General features: G+C 39.3%; 1 protein-coding gene across 3 annotated transcripts in view; it reads left to right on the top strand.

Annotated features, from left to right (window-relative positions):
- NIPBL (NIPBL cohesin loading factor) overlaps positions 1-16,253 on the top strand; it is a 134,470-nt gene that overhangs the window by 82,171 nt on the left and 36,046 nt on the right. For all 3 annotated transcript variants that reach the window (XM_035100722.2, XM_035100720.2, XM_035100721.2), the window contains 2 exons: positions 9,893-11,401; positions 14,493-14,675. In XM_035100722.2, coding sequence (XP_034956613.1) covers positions 9,893-11,401; positions 14,493-14,675 — 1,692 coding nt within the window. The remainder of the gene's footprint in view (positions 1-9,892; positions 11,402-14,492; positions 14,676-16,253) is intronic.

Raw genomic sequence — 16,253 nt, 5'->3', positions numbered from 1 at the left:
CCTCATTTCCTCAAGTGATGAGAAATAAGAAGAAAAGAAGGGAGGGAGAGAATGGAACTAATATCAATCCTGTGCTTGTTTAACCACAAATAAAACTAGTACCGGTAACATCTTGCATTATCAAAATAACAGACTTGCGGACCTATTCTACTTGTAAAACTAAATTCATTTTAGGAGATACACCCAATGTATATATAGTCAGAAATGTCGCCAAGATATCAGTGATTGAAAGCCATACTAGAACTAGGTTGAACAATTTCATAAAAGTAAGATAGCAGATCACCAGAGTACATCGCCATCAGACCTGGAGAGAAATTATTTGCATGTTTACTTAGAAATGTAACTTTGTGTTCAGTTGAGTTTAGTTTCAAGTAAGCGTGCAATTTCCCCCCCAGATTTTTTGTTAGTAGATAGAGTGGGAGTGATATTTAGAGGGGGAGTGGGATTTTTTGAGGAAGGAAGTGGAAGAGTAGGAAGAGAAGAAGAAAGTATGAAATAGGCAGCTCCTATGTTGGCACAAGTTTAGCTCTGTCACCAAGAGGGTAGAACTACATGCACTTGGGGCAAGTCATTGGCGGGGAGGAGGGTGTAAAGAGAGGAAACACTCAAGTTCCATCACAATTAAGGCTGCAGGCACAGTTCTCCAACTTCTCCAGACTAGTGCAAGGCAAACTTGCTCCTTGCAAGGGGGAGAAGATAATGGAGGCAAAAGAGAGGGAAAACAGCTGTGGCTCCTGCATATGGATTCTGATTTCTGTTCTATGAATGGATGCTTAACATGCTTGGGAATGAGAGGGGAATATGATCAAATAGTTGCTCTCACCTCAGAATTTTGCTAGTTGGTACCCCAAGCAATTTTTTGTCTCCATCTGGGCTGCTAACTTTGCCTTATCAGAAGCAACTTAGTTACTCTTATTTTGGCCTTTTGAACAGGTGCAGATCTGCAGTTAGGGTAAAAATGCTGCTGGACATGTGCACAAAGCAGCAATAAAAGAAAGATCATGCCAAGTCGCTCAGGGGAGACTATTGGCAGGCAAAATCCTCATGATTGACATTTTACCTTGCAGTGTTCTGCTTGCCTCCACACTGAGATAATAGAAATGGCTGTTGCTGTTCAGTATGGGAATATCCATGTAGCTACTTACATTTCATTGTTAAAGCATTTTGGCAGCATTTCCTCAACATTTGCTTCATGGAGAAATGGAAAGACAACCAAACCTACTGAATTGTTGGACCACCAATACTAGTAAAAGAGATAGGAAAAGGGCTCATTCTTTATTTTAAAAGTTGTGTGAACACTAGCTCATACCTTTGAAATTCTTTTTTCTAATAGCTTGTGATACATATTTGGGCTGACACCAATAAGTTAATCACCAGTTCTGGTTGCAAACTAGATATTTTCAAATAGCATAGAGCCATCTTAGAGTCCATTAACAAAGAGTTGCCTGCAATTTCAGTTGTTACGTTTTATCCATAATTGGTTAAAATTGGACATCTTAAGTAATTCGGCAGAGCTTTGCTAAATTACATCACCACTAGTTTTATAAATCTGGAATATCTGGGAGGTGTAAGATATCAGTGATACCGTGGTTTGTAAATACAAACACATATATTAGTTCTTCTGAAATCAGTCTAGATGACAGATTGTTTTAGCTCAATTGGTCCAGTGAAATAGTCCAATCAGCATACATACTGCCTCCCTTTTCCTTTGAAATGATAGCTCTCAGTAAATTTTATAGCACCTGATAAGACCTTGGGAATTGCCCTTTGTTGTGTCTTTGCCAGTATGAACAATGGAGGAATGTTTCCCTCTTCTGGGTTAAACCTAGAGCTGGGACAATGGGTGCAATGCACACATGCCTTGCAGCTGCTGCAGGCGTGGGGGAGAGGTATCAGATGCTATAGTAACAGGAATACTTTCCATACCCTGTGAGATTGAGAAGATGTTAAATAGATGGTGCTATGGGGAGGATAGGTACCAGGTAGAGCAGAACTTTCCAAACCGTGTGTTGTGTGTGACATGTCAACATGTTGACTGCAGTGTGTAGGTGTGTCTCGTGAACGCTCTCCGTGCTCCTACCAGGGCTGGAAAGAGGCTTCTTTAACCTCCAATTTGTTAGTAAAACTGATTTACTGTGTTGGAAAATTATGCATGTCTAAAAAGTGTGTCACCAACATGAACAGTTTGGGAGTGCCTTTCCTTAATAATCTGATGCAATCACTGTTGTGCCATTAGATAAGAATGCCATGTCCTGCATAATTTACTACAACAGTAGAGCTACCGGTATATTTCAGTGATGGAAGCCTGTACCATATCAGGTCACTATTTCAGCTGTCAGAAGACACCAAGTGTATGATACAAAGCCTAAAATTCTTTTTCCCTTTAATGAAGCTTTAATCTGTTTTAATGGTTTGGCATAATTCTGTTTCAAAGTGTTGATTGGCATTACTTTACTTGTATACAAATTTAGTGTTTCTTTTTTCTCTATTACTGGTAAATCTAATACTTTTACTAAATTTATCATCTCATTCTCACTTATGTATTCTTACACCTGGTTCAGAAATGTGTGTTACATCTTAATGTTAGTGACACAATATATAGGTGTCCTAAAATCAGCATCCTAATCACTACAAATCCATATTTACTTTTTTTTGCTTTTTTATAAACTTTCTTTTAAAAAAACATTCTGCTTTCCCCTCCCCCCAACCCTATTTCCAGATATTTGGGATATGTAAACTAAAAATGCTACTGTAATGTGTTGCTTGTACTTTTCAAGGTATGTTGAGGAAAGCTTAACAGCCAGAACAAATCTTGTGCCCACTTAAAGGTAAAGGGGCCTATGACCATTAGGTCCAGTCGTGACCGACTCTGGGGTTGCGGCGCTTATCACATTATTGGTCAAGGGAGCCAGTGTACAGCTTCCAGGTGATGTGGCCAGCATGACAAAGCCGCTTCTGGTGAACCAGAGCAGTGCACGGAAACGCTGTTTACCTTCTCACTGTAGCAGTACCTATTTATCTACTTGCACTTTGACATGCTTTCGAACTGCTAGGTTGGCAGGAGCTGGGACCAAGCAACGGGAGCTCACCCCGTTACAGGGATTCGAACCGCCAACCTTCTGATCAGCAAGCCCTGGCTCTGTGGTTTAACCCACAGCGCCACCTGTGCCCACTTATATATACTTAAAAGATCTAGTAGACCAGGAGATCTGAGTTATATACCGTATGTATCATAGCAGCTTTTAGCCTTGCCACATTGTCTACAACGTAGAGCTTGAGAAAAATGAATTGCAATATATCACTGTTTGATACTGTTTATTGAAAATTCATTTCCTGAGTTAAAAATACACAGATCAACATCAAATTGTTTGACTATTGTTTGACTAGACAATACTACCATTCAGTGGATTTGTAACTGGCTGACTGACCGAACCCAAAGGGTGCTCATCAATGGCTCCTCTTCATCCTGGAGAGAAGTGACTAGTGGGGTGCCACAGGGTTCTGCCTTGGGCCCAGTCTTATTCAACATCTTTATCAATGACTTGGATGATGGGCTTGAGGGCATCCTGATCAAGTTTGCAGATGACACCAAATTGGGAGGGGTGGCTAATACCCCAGAGGACAGGATCACACTTCAGAATGACCTTAACAGATTAGACAACTGGGCCAAAGCAAACAAGATGAATTTTAACAGGGAGAAATGTAAAGTACTACACTTGGGCAAAAAAATTGAAAGGCACAAATACAGGATGGGTGACACCTGGCTTGAGAGCTGTACATGTGAAAAGGATCTAGGAGTCTTGGTAGACCACAAACTTGACATGAGTCAACAGTGTGATGCAGCAGCTAAAAAAGCCAATGCAATTCTGGGCTGCATCAATAGGAGTATAGCATCTAGAAGGGAAGTAATAGACCTCACCTGGAGTACTGTGTCCAGTTCTGGGCACCACAGTTCAAGAAGGATACTGACAAGCTGGAACGTGTCCAGAGGAGGGCAACCAAAATGGTCAAAGGCCTGGAAACAATGCCTTATGAGGAACGGCTTAGGGAGCTGGGTATGTTTAGCCTGGAGAAGAGAAGGTTATGGGGTGATATGGTAGCCATGTTCAAATATATAAAAGGATGTCATATAGAAGAGGGTGAAAGGTTGTTTTCTGCTGCTCCAGAGAAGCGGACATGGAGCAATGGATTCAAGCCACAAGAAAGAAGATTCCACCTAAACATTAGGAAGAACATCCTGACAGTAAGAGCTGTTTGACAGTGGAATTTGCTGCCAAGGAGTGTGGTGGAGTCTCCTTCTTTGGAGGTCTTTAAGCGGAGGCTTGACAGCCATCTGTCAGGAATGCTTTGACGGTGTTTCCTGCTTGGCAGGGGGTTGGACTGGATGGCCCTTGTGGTCTCTTTCAACTCTATAACATTCTGCGTGAGTCAGTGCAGCTTCTATTAATTATGTGGCTCAAGGAATGGATAATATATCAAATCTGAGAATGATTCATAAATTACAGAACATAGGATAAGTTGAGATTCTGGATGATCTCAAACTGGAGGGCTGGTTGTTGTTGTTTTAGTGAGGTAAATCCAGGGGTCCGTAAAGTGTGAATAGATCCTGGAGATAGCGGGCTAGACAACATGAACAAATAGTGGCAGTTTTAGGTGGACTGTGATTCAGTATGTGTAAAAATGGATGCATTTAGAATAACATAGTTCCAAGCCATGATTGAAGTCCTGTGCTGAGATTCCTTATCCAATGAAAGGAGAAGAAATGACTTACGGAAATGTAGATCTGATTTAAAGCTACATATGTCCACAACCTTTTTGAATAGTTCGATCCACCAAGTGTGTGTTGAAGTCTCCACACACCTTTCATGCACAAAGCCAGAGAGGTGCATCATCACTGTTTCAGGCTTCTTCCAGTTTTCTGTTGTGTGTAGGAAATTCTATCCAAAATTCCACAAATAATAAATTTCTAGAGATTATAAGACTTCTCTTAATTTCATTCTAGTATATACATACTGTACCTGTAAGTGCACAAAAAGGAAGTGACCATGTTTTATGTTGTGCTGTTTTCTGTGGTGTGTTTGCCATCTTTAAATATTGAGCTTCAAGGATCTCATTTTCTAGGATTATATATGATCTGATTTCAATCACTTTGATTCAATGAAAAGTCAAAGAATCTGATTACAACCTTCAGAGTTCAGAGGTAATTGTTTAACTGTTAACTATTTCCTTCTACTAGTGTCTCACTCTTTTTCTTATCAGGAGATGGAGTTAATGCATATTTTTAAAAGGACAGTTTTATGCCCACTATTGGTAGTTTTATAATCTAAACTAGTTGTATGCAAATGATATATTGTAATTCTCAACTCTATTTATGGACAGAGAAATTGGGGTTGGGGAAGGGGAAATAAGCATTTCATCATTTTTTCTGGAGAGAGGAGAAATGGGATTAGGCTTGCCATTATAAATGCAGTTATATCTATTGAAAACACAACCACAACATGTGGCTAATGAATGTGATAAATATATTATAATTGGTACTAGAGTGTCATCCAAAGTTTACAATTTCCAAGTAATATCCAAATAATATATACAGGTATATCAGTTCATAACCAAACAGTAGTCAGCGTAAAGAGTTACTGGCGAGGAACACCACAATGCAGGCAGGATGCCTTTCAATGCCAAGAAGTATTGTGGTGGGTGCTCCAACGTAATAAATTTAACAGCAATCAGCAAATAAGCAGTACAGTGTATCTGGATTGGATCAACTGTTTGAACTAGACTCTTCGTCAGCTGATAATGAAATTAAAGACATTACTTACAATGAATGACAACAAAAATAATACTGACCAACCTGCATATTAAATAATGAATAAATAGTGAATAAGGCATACATACCAAGTAGTTTTTTTAGAATATCCATACAGGTAAATATAGTACTTGTGGATCAGAACTCACTAATCAGTGTAGCTAACTGATACTGATACTAGTTACTGATACTAGTTACACTTCTTCAGATACACTTGAAACAGAAGTCAGTCCCTTATGTATATACAGAGGGTGGGGGGGAATGGGTGATGGGCTGATGGGAGTGGTAAACCTGTAGATGGCTGTTAATGACTGCTGATGACTACAATTAGTCCTGCGGGGAAAAGCAAGGGCTGAGGCACTAAAGAAAGCTTGATCATGCATAATAAGATAAGAATCCAATGTCTTTGTTCATCCCAGGTGGCTCCATGGTTTTAAGCTTGGTAATGAGTTCCAATTCAGAAACTTCTCTTTCCAGTCTGTCCCTGAAATTTTTCTGTAATAAAACAGCTGCTTTGAGATCTTGTATAGAATGTCCTGGGAGATTGAAGTGTTCTCCTACTGGTTTCTCTGTCTTGTGGTTCCTGATGTCAGATTTATGTCCATTTATCCTTTGGTGTAGGGTTTGGCCTGTTTGTCCGATATAGAGAGCTGAAGGGCACTGTTGGCATTTGATGGCATACACAATGTTAGACAATGAGCAATTAAATAGTCCTGAGATGGTATGTTGGATGTTGTTGGGGCCAGTAATGATGTTGTCCTGGTGTATGTGGCAGCAAAGTTGGCATCTGGGTTTATTGCAGGCTCTGGTACCAGTGTCCATGTTAAGTCTGATGGTTGTATTATTGTGGGTGAGGAGTTGTTTAAGATTGGGTGGCTGTCTGTAGGCAATGAAAGGTCTTCCTCCCAGAGCTTGAGAAAGGGAGCTGTCATTGTCCAGGAGTGGCTGTAGATCTCTGATGATGCGTTGTACTGTTTTAACTTGGGAGCTGTATGTGATGACTAGTGGTGTTCTGTTATTTTCTTTTTTGGGTCTGTCTTGCAGCAGGTTCTCTCTAGGTATCAGTCTGGCTCTGTTGATCTGTTGTTTAACTTCATCAGGTGGATATTTTACTTCTAAAAAGGTTTGCTGTAGATCTCTTAGGTGGGATTCTCTGTCTGTAGAGTTGGAACAGATGCGGTTGTAACGTAGGGCTTTGCTGTATACGATGGATTGTTTGGTATGTTTGGGATGGTAGCTAGAAGCATGTAGATATGTTTGTCGGTCAGTTGGTTTTCTGTATAAGGTGGTGTCTATACGTCCATCCTGTATTTTTATAGTAGTGTCCCAAAAATGTATTTCTTGCATAGATTGGTTCATTGTTAGGTTGATGGTGGGGTGAAAGTCATTGAATGTCTGGTGGAAGGTTTCCAGGGTCTGTTGTCCATACTGATACTGATACTGTAAAAACCGATGTAAGAACTTATAAATGCAGTAGCATAGCTTGTTTTTCTCATTAATGCTTCCGCTGCTGTTGCAAGAAACTGTTGGCAGCCTAGTCACCATTTTGCATTCTTTACATTGCCTGAACCTAACACCATTCCAAGGCATTGTAGAAGGAAAAAGTGTTCACCACAAAAAATGGTGGAGAGCATTCAGATAAAATTTTCAAAGTGACATATTTTTCTGGGTGAAGTCTCTAAATTCTTTCAGGAAAAAAAGGCTTTTGAGAAATTTTGGTTCAACTAAATTTTTTGTATTTAGGGATACAAACAAATGCATGCCAGGAGAACAAAAATAATGAGGGTTTAAGTGTACAGATCGTAGCTGTCAAGTTTTGGATTTGAAAATAAGGGATCAGCGCCCTCACCTGTCCCGGGGACAGTCTACAATTCTCAGGGACAGTCCACGTCGCAGTAGGCTCAGGCTACAAATTAATTTACAACAGGCTACACACCATCATCTTTCCCCACCTTCAGAATGTCCTTCAGAACGGACGCCAACCCCATCCATCTCTTTCCTTGTTTGAAAAAGAAGAAAAGCAACACATCAGATTAGCCACACGTGCAATTTGCAAAGAGATTGCTCTCCTGTAGCGAGCCTACCTCCCCCACATTCATATGTGGGATTTGACTGGAGTAACACATGACTGTTCCACAAACATAGGTGCGCACTGCCTCGAAATAAAAAGAAGTGAACAATAGAAGGCTCACTAGGGGGGCATTGCTGAAAAAATGTCAACTTTGTAACCAGAGGTTCCACTGAATAGAATCTGAATCATGTGCCGGGAGAAGCAAGCGGAGCGGAGCGGAGCGAAGCGAAGAAAAGCCTCAAAGCAAAGAGGAGGGCAGCCACGTGCTCCATCCGAGGAAGGTCTTGATTCCAAACAGGAAGCCGAATGAGGAGATGGCGCTGCAGCAGCTGCTCAAAGGCAGCCAGGGTCCATCCGCCCCCAGCTAACCCTATTGGCCAGCTGAGGGGCTCAGCGGCAGTGGATAGGCACTGATGGGGGACGAATACGCCCCCCTGCAAGCGCGGGAAACTGCTCTTGCTTGCTTTGAGGCTTTTCTCTGCAAGGAGGCGAGGTCTTCCCAGTCCCTGGCCAGCAGGGGGAGGGACTTGGAACTGCTTCCTTTGAAATCCAGGAATTTTAAGGGATATCAAAAATCTGGGGCAGCAGTGGGAACGGCTTGGAAATAAGGGCGTTTCCCGCAAAAAAAGGGGAGGGTTGACAGCTATGGTACAGATGTATAATGTCTGTTTACCTTCCAATTCCCCAAGGCACTCTGCCTTGGCAAAACTCGTTCTGCTGAGGACTGTAAAAATAGGTGGGTTGTCAAGCTGACCATAAGACATGGCTGATGGTCTGAGTTCTGATTGCTGGACTATAATTTCTGTAGTCCTATAAATCTGTACTAGAGCTATAGATTTATTAATGAACTTTGTGACTGTTGAATACTAGTCATTTCTTTCTTTGGCACTATCCAATCATCCAGACACTGGGGTGCTCTATGCTCGGTCAAGTAGGAGGCAGGATTTCTCTGTGCAATGATTTTCTTTCCACCTTCACTTTTATAGTGCTATGGTACTTGTCTTTCAGAAATTGGGTTTTCCTCCACCTTTTCCACCACTGCTGCAGTGGCCAGGACTAAAGAGACCTAGTTTTGTTACCTTTAGTTTTCATGTTCCTTACTTTGGGGCAGGGGAGAGTTTACTAGAGAATGATGGGCAGTGTTCCTCATAGAGATGGCACTGCCTACTGGAAGGAACAGGAAGGTTCACTGAAGCCTTTTGCCCCCTCTCTGGTGGGAGGAATGATCCATCACACCAGACTGACTTTGCCTGCCTGCAGTTGGTGATGGTTGAGTCCTCTTGCTCTCTGTTGAGTACTTGCCTTTTCTTGGTCTGGTGCTTTTCCTATTGTATATTTTTGAATTGGTGATGTTTTTGTTTTTATTTTTACTGTGCTTCCTCCTCTCCCCCTTTGGTGCTACTGCAGTTGTTTGTTTACTTCACTTTTGTTGCCCCAGATTGTGGGTTGTTTTGTTTAGGAATAAGCAGCCACAGAACTAAAATAGAAAATGAAAGTAACCACTAGAACAGGTGAAGTCTTAGCTCAACCCCATGTAAAGGGGTGCGTGTGTGTCAAATCCTATCATTTCCCACTGACACATTTGGAAATACTGTAAGCATTGCCTAGCAGTTCTTGCATTGGCAGGCAACAGAGCTCAGGGTTCCCCCTGGTGGATGTCAGGAATTTTGTAAAAGCTCATTGCTAACCACAAATCTTTTAGACAGAATAATTCAGAATCATTTTTATTCCTCAAAGAATATTTATTTAAAAAATGTTGATGAAATTTAATTTTTGCCTGTTCTTGCTGGTATAGTTGGTTCTATCTTGCTGTAGATGGTTCAAACATAATTTAGTGTGACTGTTTTGTTTTTAAATCTCAGTAGCTTTCCCTAATTCATTTTAAGTTATATTGTTTTCTACAGCAGTCCAGTTATGTGTCATAGTCTATGAACATACAAAAATGCATATGTTTCATTTCCTTAATATATTCACTAAAATGAACATTTTTAATTTATTCTTTCTTTGATTTGCAGATAAGCCTTTGAAGAAACGAAAACAAGATTCCTATCCACAGGAGGCTGGAGGTGCTACTGGAGGAAATAAACCAGCTTCTCAGGAGACAGGTTCTGCAGGAAATGGGTCAAGGCCAGCCTTGATGGTTAGTATTGATCTACAACAAGCAGGACGGGCGGACTCTCAGGCAACTGCTACTCAGGACTCTGACATCATCAAAAAGCCTGAAGAGATAAAGCAGTGTAACGATGGTTCTGATTTTGTTCCTCAAGAGGATGTTATTGGAGTACTTAAACTGAAATCAGAAAACCACCCTGACATCCCTAGGAAAAAGTCAGATTCCGAAGGTGTAAAGGTGGAAATACAACACAATGAAAACAAACAAGCAGAAGTGCAGCAAAATGACAGTAAACGGATAGAAACTAAACACACTGAAAGCAAGCAAACAGAAATTAAACACGAGAGCAAACATGAGAGTAGGCAGGTGGATGTGAAACCAAACGAGAGCAAGCAAAATAATGGCAAACAGGAAATAAGGCAACGACCTGAGACTCCAAAACAGAAAAATGAAGTGAGGCCAGATACTCCAAAACAGAAAAATGAAGGCAGGCCAGAAACCCCAAAGCAGAAGAATGAAGGCAGGCCAGAAACCCCCAAACACAGACATGAAAACAGGCGGGATTCTGGTAAATCATCTTCAGAAAAGAAGCCCGATATATCTAAATATAAAATGGACATGAAATCTGATCCTTCCAGAGTGAAATCTGAAAGGCCTGATGCATTAAAACAGAGGACAGATGGACGTTCAGTTTCTGACTCTCTAAGGCGGGATCATGATAACCTTAAACAAAAATCTGAGGACAGGGGTGAATCAGAAAGACACAGAGGAGATTCATCCAAGCTGAGAAGACCTGAGTATTTGAGGTCTTCAAGTAAGGGCGAGCATGACTCTAAATATTTCATTAAATCTGATAACACAAAACCTGAAAAACTAGATAGAAAACACAGGCATGAGTCTGGTGAGTCCCGGGATAGACTGTCATCTGGGGATCAGAGACCAAGACCTGACAGCCCTCGTATTAAACAAGAAAGTAAAAGTGATATTGCTAAATTAAGGCCAGATAGGCCGGGTTTTAAATCACACAACAGTAAAGATGAACGAAGGACAGATGGTAATAAGAGCAAAATTGATAGTAACAAAGCACACACAGACAATAAAGCGGAATTTCCCAGTTATTTGTTGGGGGGAAGATCAGGGGCTTTGAAACACTTTATCATTCCAAAAATCAAACGTGATAAAGATGGTAATGTCATGCACGAAGCAAGGAAATCAGAAATTAAGGCTGAACCGAAGGACAAAGTTGAGAAGATTGGGCTTGTGGAGGATCTAAATAAAGGAGCTAAACCAGTTGTCGTTCTGCAGAAGCTTTCTTTGGATGATGTACAAAAAATTATTAAGAATAGAGAAGACAAATCTAGAAGCTCTTGTTTTAAACCTAACAAGAACAAGTCATCCAGATCAAACAAAGGTAAGTTTTCAAGTTTTTATCCATTATGTTTAGTATCGTGGTGTGTTTTATTCTAAATTTTAATTTTGGTAGAGAGAGGGTTTTTTAGTTGTTGTTCCTAACCATGACATTCCTAAATCGGTATTGGTAAACATATTAGGGATTGTTTTGTATTAGATTACATAGCTTGATTATCCAAAAAGGTTGTTTAACAAAGATAAAAGTATTGTAGGTGTTGATTTTCTACCCCACAGGAAAAGTACATGTTTTTATTTCAGCCTAGCTGTGGAATCGAGTTTATTATATATTTACTTGGACGTTATTTCTTAGCTTTCATCTATGGTGGTAACCTGCTGCATTTTTCAGAAAAATAGTAAAATACAATTCTATCTGTTTTATCCAACTAAGTATAACCAATGTAGACTTTTAATGTGTCTAAATTAGTCATGTCTTTTAATTTCAGTGGGTCTATCCTGAGTATGACCAATATTAGCTTGGTATAATGAAACAAACTTGGCTCTAAAAATTCCAGGTGTAGGCTTGTCCTAAAGTTGGAATTTCACAGAAGTCACCAATCTGCCTAGATTATCTAGCTTTCGGGAAATAATAATTACATAATCATTTCCCTGTTTAATACCTTATCAACAAAGTATACTTGGATCAAAACAGATAAAAGAAAACACAGAGAAGATTTTTTTATTTTTAAAAAATCATGATTTAGTAGGTTTGTTAAAATAAAATGGTATTTGGTGCTGAGAAGGCATTACAGTAAGCACCGGTTGGAATTCTTTGAGGAGGAAGTATGCCACTATCAAGAAGATTCTTTCACTTGTAGCCACCTGCTGAAGCTCAGTTGACAGAAGAACACAAAGAAGAGCCTCAGATGAAGATTTAGCGCTGTTTAATTCTGCATATCAACCTAGAAAGTGGAAATTAATTGTTTTTGTAAATATTGTACAGTATAAGCAGATGATCAGCCATGTACACCTAGTTAACCATGTTCAGCTTTTTTACATTTCTGTGCTTGTCCAGGTTGTAGCTAATTTACTCATTTCTACACATGGTAGCCCTTTCTCAGTTATTAATATGCTTTCCTTTAAATGTTTTGCACAACATACTATTATATTGCACACACATGTGTAACTATAAATGCAAATTTCAAAAAAAATTATGAAGGCATCAATGTATTTATATCTTTTATTTCTGTAAACAGCTGAATGTAAAAGAGTGGCAACTTTTAATCTGTGTTTGGTTGCAAAACATTGAGATCTATACTTAAACAGCAATTACTGTATGGTCACTGATGCTGGAACTACAACTCCCATTTTAGCATTAAAAATGGCTACATTCACATGTCCATGGTAAGCTATGTTCCTCAGTAGGAGGAGCAGAGTAGGTATAATGGGCTTGTGCATGGTACACTATTGTTTCTGGCTCACTGTGATATGTGAATGTTGTCATTATTATCTGCATTTACAGTTGGGTTTATTTCTTGATTTCATAGTCACTTCGAAAAATGAACTATTTCCTTTCACAGATGTGCCTGAGACAATAGTAACTGAGCTGTAAAACAAGCATACTTCTATATTTAATGCAGAACTGGTTTATTTAAATAGCTGTTGATCTATAACTAATATCTGGGTCAGAGACTTTAATTTGAGCACATGAACAGATTTCATGACAGATGTGTTAAACATTTTAAATAGCTGAACAATATAGAGGGTGGAAGTATGCATCAGGTGGTCAAAGTGGGAGAAGAGGTGTCTGTGAGTTTTATCTCATCATCAGTCATTTGTTCTGTTAGAGAAGGGTAATGCCTCATTACTCATAACTGGAGAGAGATCCTTGTTTTCACAGTGGTTATGTTGCAGCTCACTATGGATAAATAGAACAAGAGGGGAGCAGAAACTAGAGAGAATGATCTGACTTAGCATGCATACTTTCTTGTGTTCAGTAAACAAAGTTAAAAACTTTGAAACTGCCAAGCTTACCTAATGGTTTCTTTGCATTTGACATTCTTTCATTGCTCCTAATGAACATATGAAATAGAAAATTTTCCAACGCTTTCTTTTCCTGTAGGAAATTTTTCATTTCCCACATCATTTCAAGGTGAATCCCAGAAAGTCTTTATGGGGGCGGGGAGGCTCACCAAGAGTTGGAGAGAGGCACCTTTTGTGAGCAGAAACTTGTGGGAGGCACCTTCACCCAATGTTCAGCAGTTACTGTCAGCTGCTTGCAACACAGCTCACTGTGTTAAGGCTTTGCTGAGGGCAGGAGGGGGCATGTCCTTGAATTGAACCATAATATTGATGTACAGTGGTGCCTCGCTTAACGAATGCCCTGCTTAACGAAATTTTCGCTTAACGAAAGGTTTTTTCTAGCGGAGGTTGCCTCGCTAGACGAATTTGTTTTCGTCTAGCGAATCACGGTTTCCCATAGGAATGCATTGAAATTCAATTAATGCGTTCCTATGGGCAAAAAAAAATTCAAAAAAAATTCAATGCATTCCTATGGGATTCGCTAGACGAATTTTTTCGTTATAAGAAAAGACCTATGGAACGAATTAAATTCGTCTAGCGAGGCACCACTGTATTTGCCACTTGTTTGTACAGTATGCTTGTTATATTTGATGCCAACGTATCTAAAGATGCACATAAAGTTGCTCTGATATAAGTGGGGAATATGAATTTTGTCAACATAACTAACTTTTCAAAGTTGCCTTATCTGGTTACATGCACAATCCACTTTCATATGCAAATATGAAATGAGTAACGAATGGTTGCAAATGGAACATTATTGTGTATTGTGCTTATGAAGAGTCATGCTGAAGTAGACTGCTTCTGAGAGAGAGATGATTTTTTAAAGTTTTATTTTTTGCAAATGAGAGCTCTTGATTGATTTGATATGTTAATTAATTAACAATTTGTACTTTAAATTTTGAATTAGGTATTTTTGTTGATAATGCTGTGTGTTGCTAGTTGCTATAACTTTTTAAGTTTTAGAAACTATGTTGTGATACCGTGTGAAAGGACGGGTGAAAGTGCTAATCAACACATGTAAATATTAATTTGTTTAGAACCTTATTCACTCACAGTGTACTCTTCATTGATAGGTAGCATAGATCAGTCAGTGTTAAAGGAATTACCTCCAGAACTCCTAGCAGAAATTGAATCCACCATGCCTCTCTGTGAACGAGTGAAAATGAACAAACGTAAGCGTAGCACAGTAAATGAAAAACCAAAATACGCTGAAATCAGTTCTGATGATGACAATGACAGTGAAGTGGCTTTTGAAAGTAAGTAGAGTGGTGATTTCTCATTTTGATAATGGTGATATATTGTGTTAAAAATTGTTTGTGGTGTCTTCCTAATAAGTCCTGCCAGATGAGCAAGGATGAGGCCAGGGTAGTTCACATTAGGGGTGTGTGGGAGGGACCAAGTAGGTGTACACACTCCCAGCATTCTGTGGTCTTCATTGAGTAAACCAGTAAATAGCAGTTCAGTGTCTGATGTCTGAAGTAGATCACTTCCTGATTCAGCATAGTAAGGAAACAGCCAAGTAACCTGCAGTGTCACATTTTGAATACCTTAGATAAAAGCAAATAGGAGTTAAGACAGAATTTAGCTACTGGCTCTCCTTCACAAGTCTGGATAGTTTTCTTGTGTAGAGTATTGTACACATATTGAGGAAACTATAGTAGGCTGTGTTCAGGTATGCTGGTGTAGTATGGCAACACTTGGGGAGATAACAAACCAGGCACAGAAAAACTCGGCCCTCCATATGTCTTGGGACTACAACTCCCATCATCCCTGACCACTGGTCCTGTTAGCTTGGGATGATGGGAGTTGTAGTCCCAAAACATCTGGAGGGCCAAGTTTGCCTATGCCTGACTTAGACAAAGGTCACTTAATAGGAATTCACTACAATACAGAGATAAACGCAGTCATGGAACTCATGACTTTTTCTTTAAACAGTAAACAAATTTATTTTGTTTATTCTGTGGTGCTTCAGGAAGTTGTGTTTTATAGAAAAATTAATCACCTTTAATGAACTAGTTGGGCTGAAAAAGATGGCTTACTATGTTTTCCTTCCCTTCCTAGAAACTGAGCAAAAAGTGAACAAAATGTAAAGAAACATCAGAAGAAAGGTTTTATGGTTCAGTGGAAGGGTTTGAAAAATGTTGGAATGGAAAATACATGCACATGCCTACTTCTGGGTTCCTGTCCTACTATTTTCATGGTGCTACAGATACACTTTATTTACAAGAAGATAAAATGAATAGGCCCCTAAACAAAGTGTCTTGCAATTTAATTGTATTTCTAAAACAAAATTAAAAGAATTAGGGAAAAATGGAAAATAATAATGCAGATAATGGTGTCCTTGGTCTTGAAATGAAAATCAAAGTTTTAGCTAAAAAGTATACCTTTCAGTAACTGAAGCTAGAGATACACAGTTTTATCCAGTCAAGGAACACGTAATTTCAACCAATAGGTAATTGATAAAGAGTAAGAGGGGGGCAAAGGCATAGGAGGGAAATTCAAACTTACATTTTGAAACTTTTCTGGAACATACTAATTTTCTTATTAAGGGAGAGGCAAAAGAAGAAAGGTTGCAGAAGTTTGAAGGAATAAAAGATATTAGGTTTATCAAGAAGAGGGTCAGATTAATGTAGAGCCCAGTGAGGAGCATATATATATATATATATATATATATATATATATATATATATATATATATATATATATAGGCCCCCCTCTGACTTTTGAGAGCCTGAAAAGTGAGAATCAGACATATAAACTGAACATCTGATGAGATTTGGAGCCAGGGATGAAAACTGTAAAGAAGAGAGAACATGTTTGTTTCAGTGAGCAAG

Source organism: Zootoca vivipara, chromosome 11, assembly GCF_963506605.1.
Source record: "Zootoca vivipara chromosome 11, rZooViv1.1, whole genome shotgun sequence".
Taxonomy (NCBI): domain Eukaryota; kingdom Metazoa; phylum Chordata; class Lepidosauria; order Squamata; family Lacertidae; genus Zootoca; species Zootoca vivipara.
This window is presented reverse-complemented; position numbering and strand designations above follow the sequence as displayed.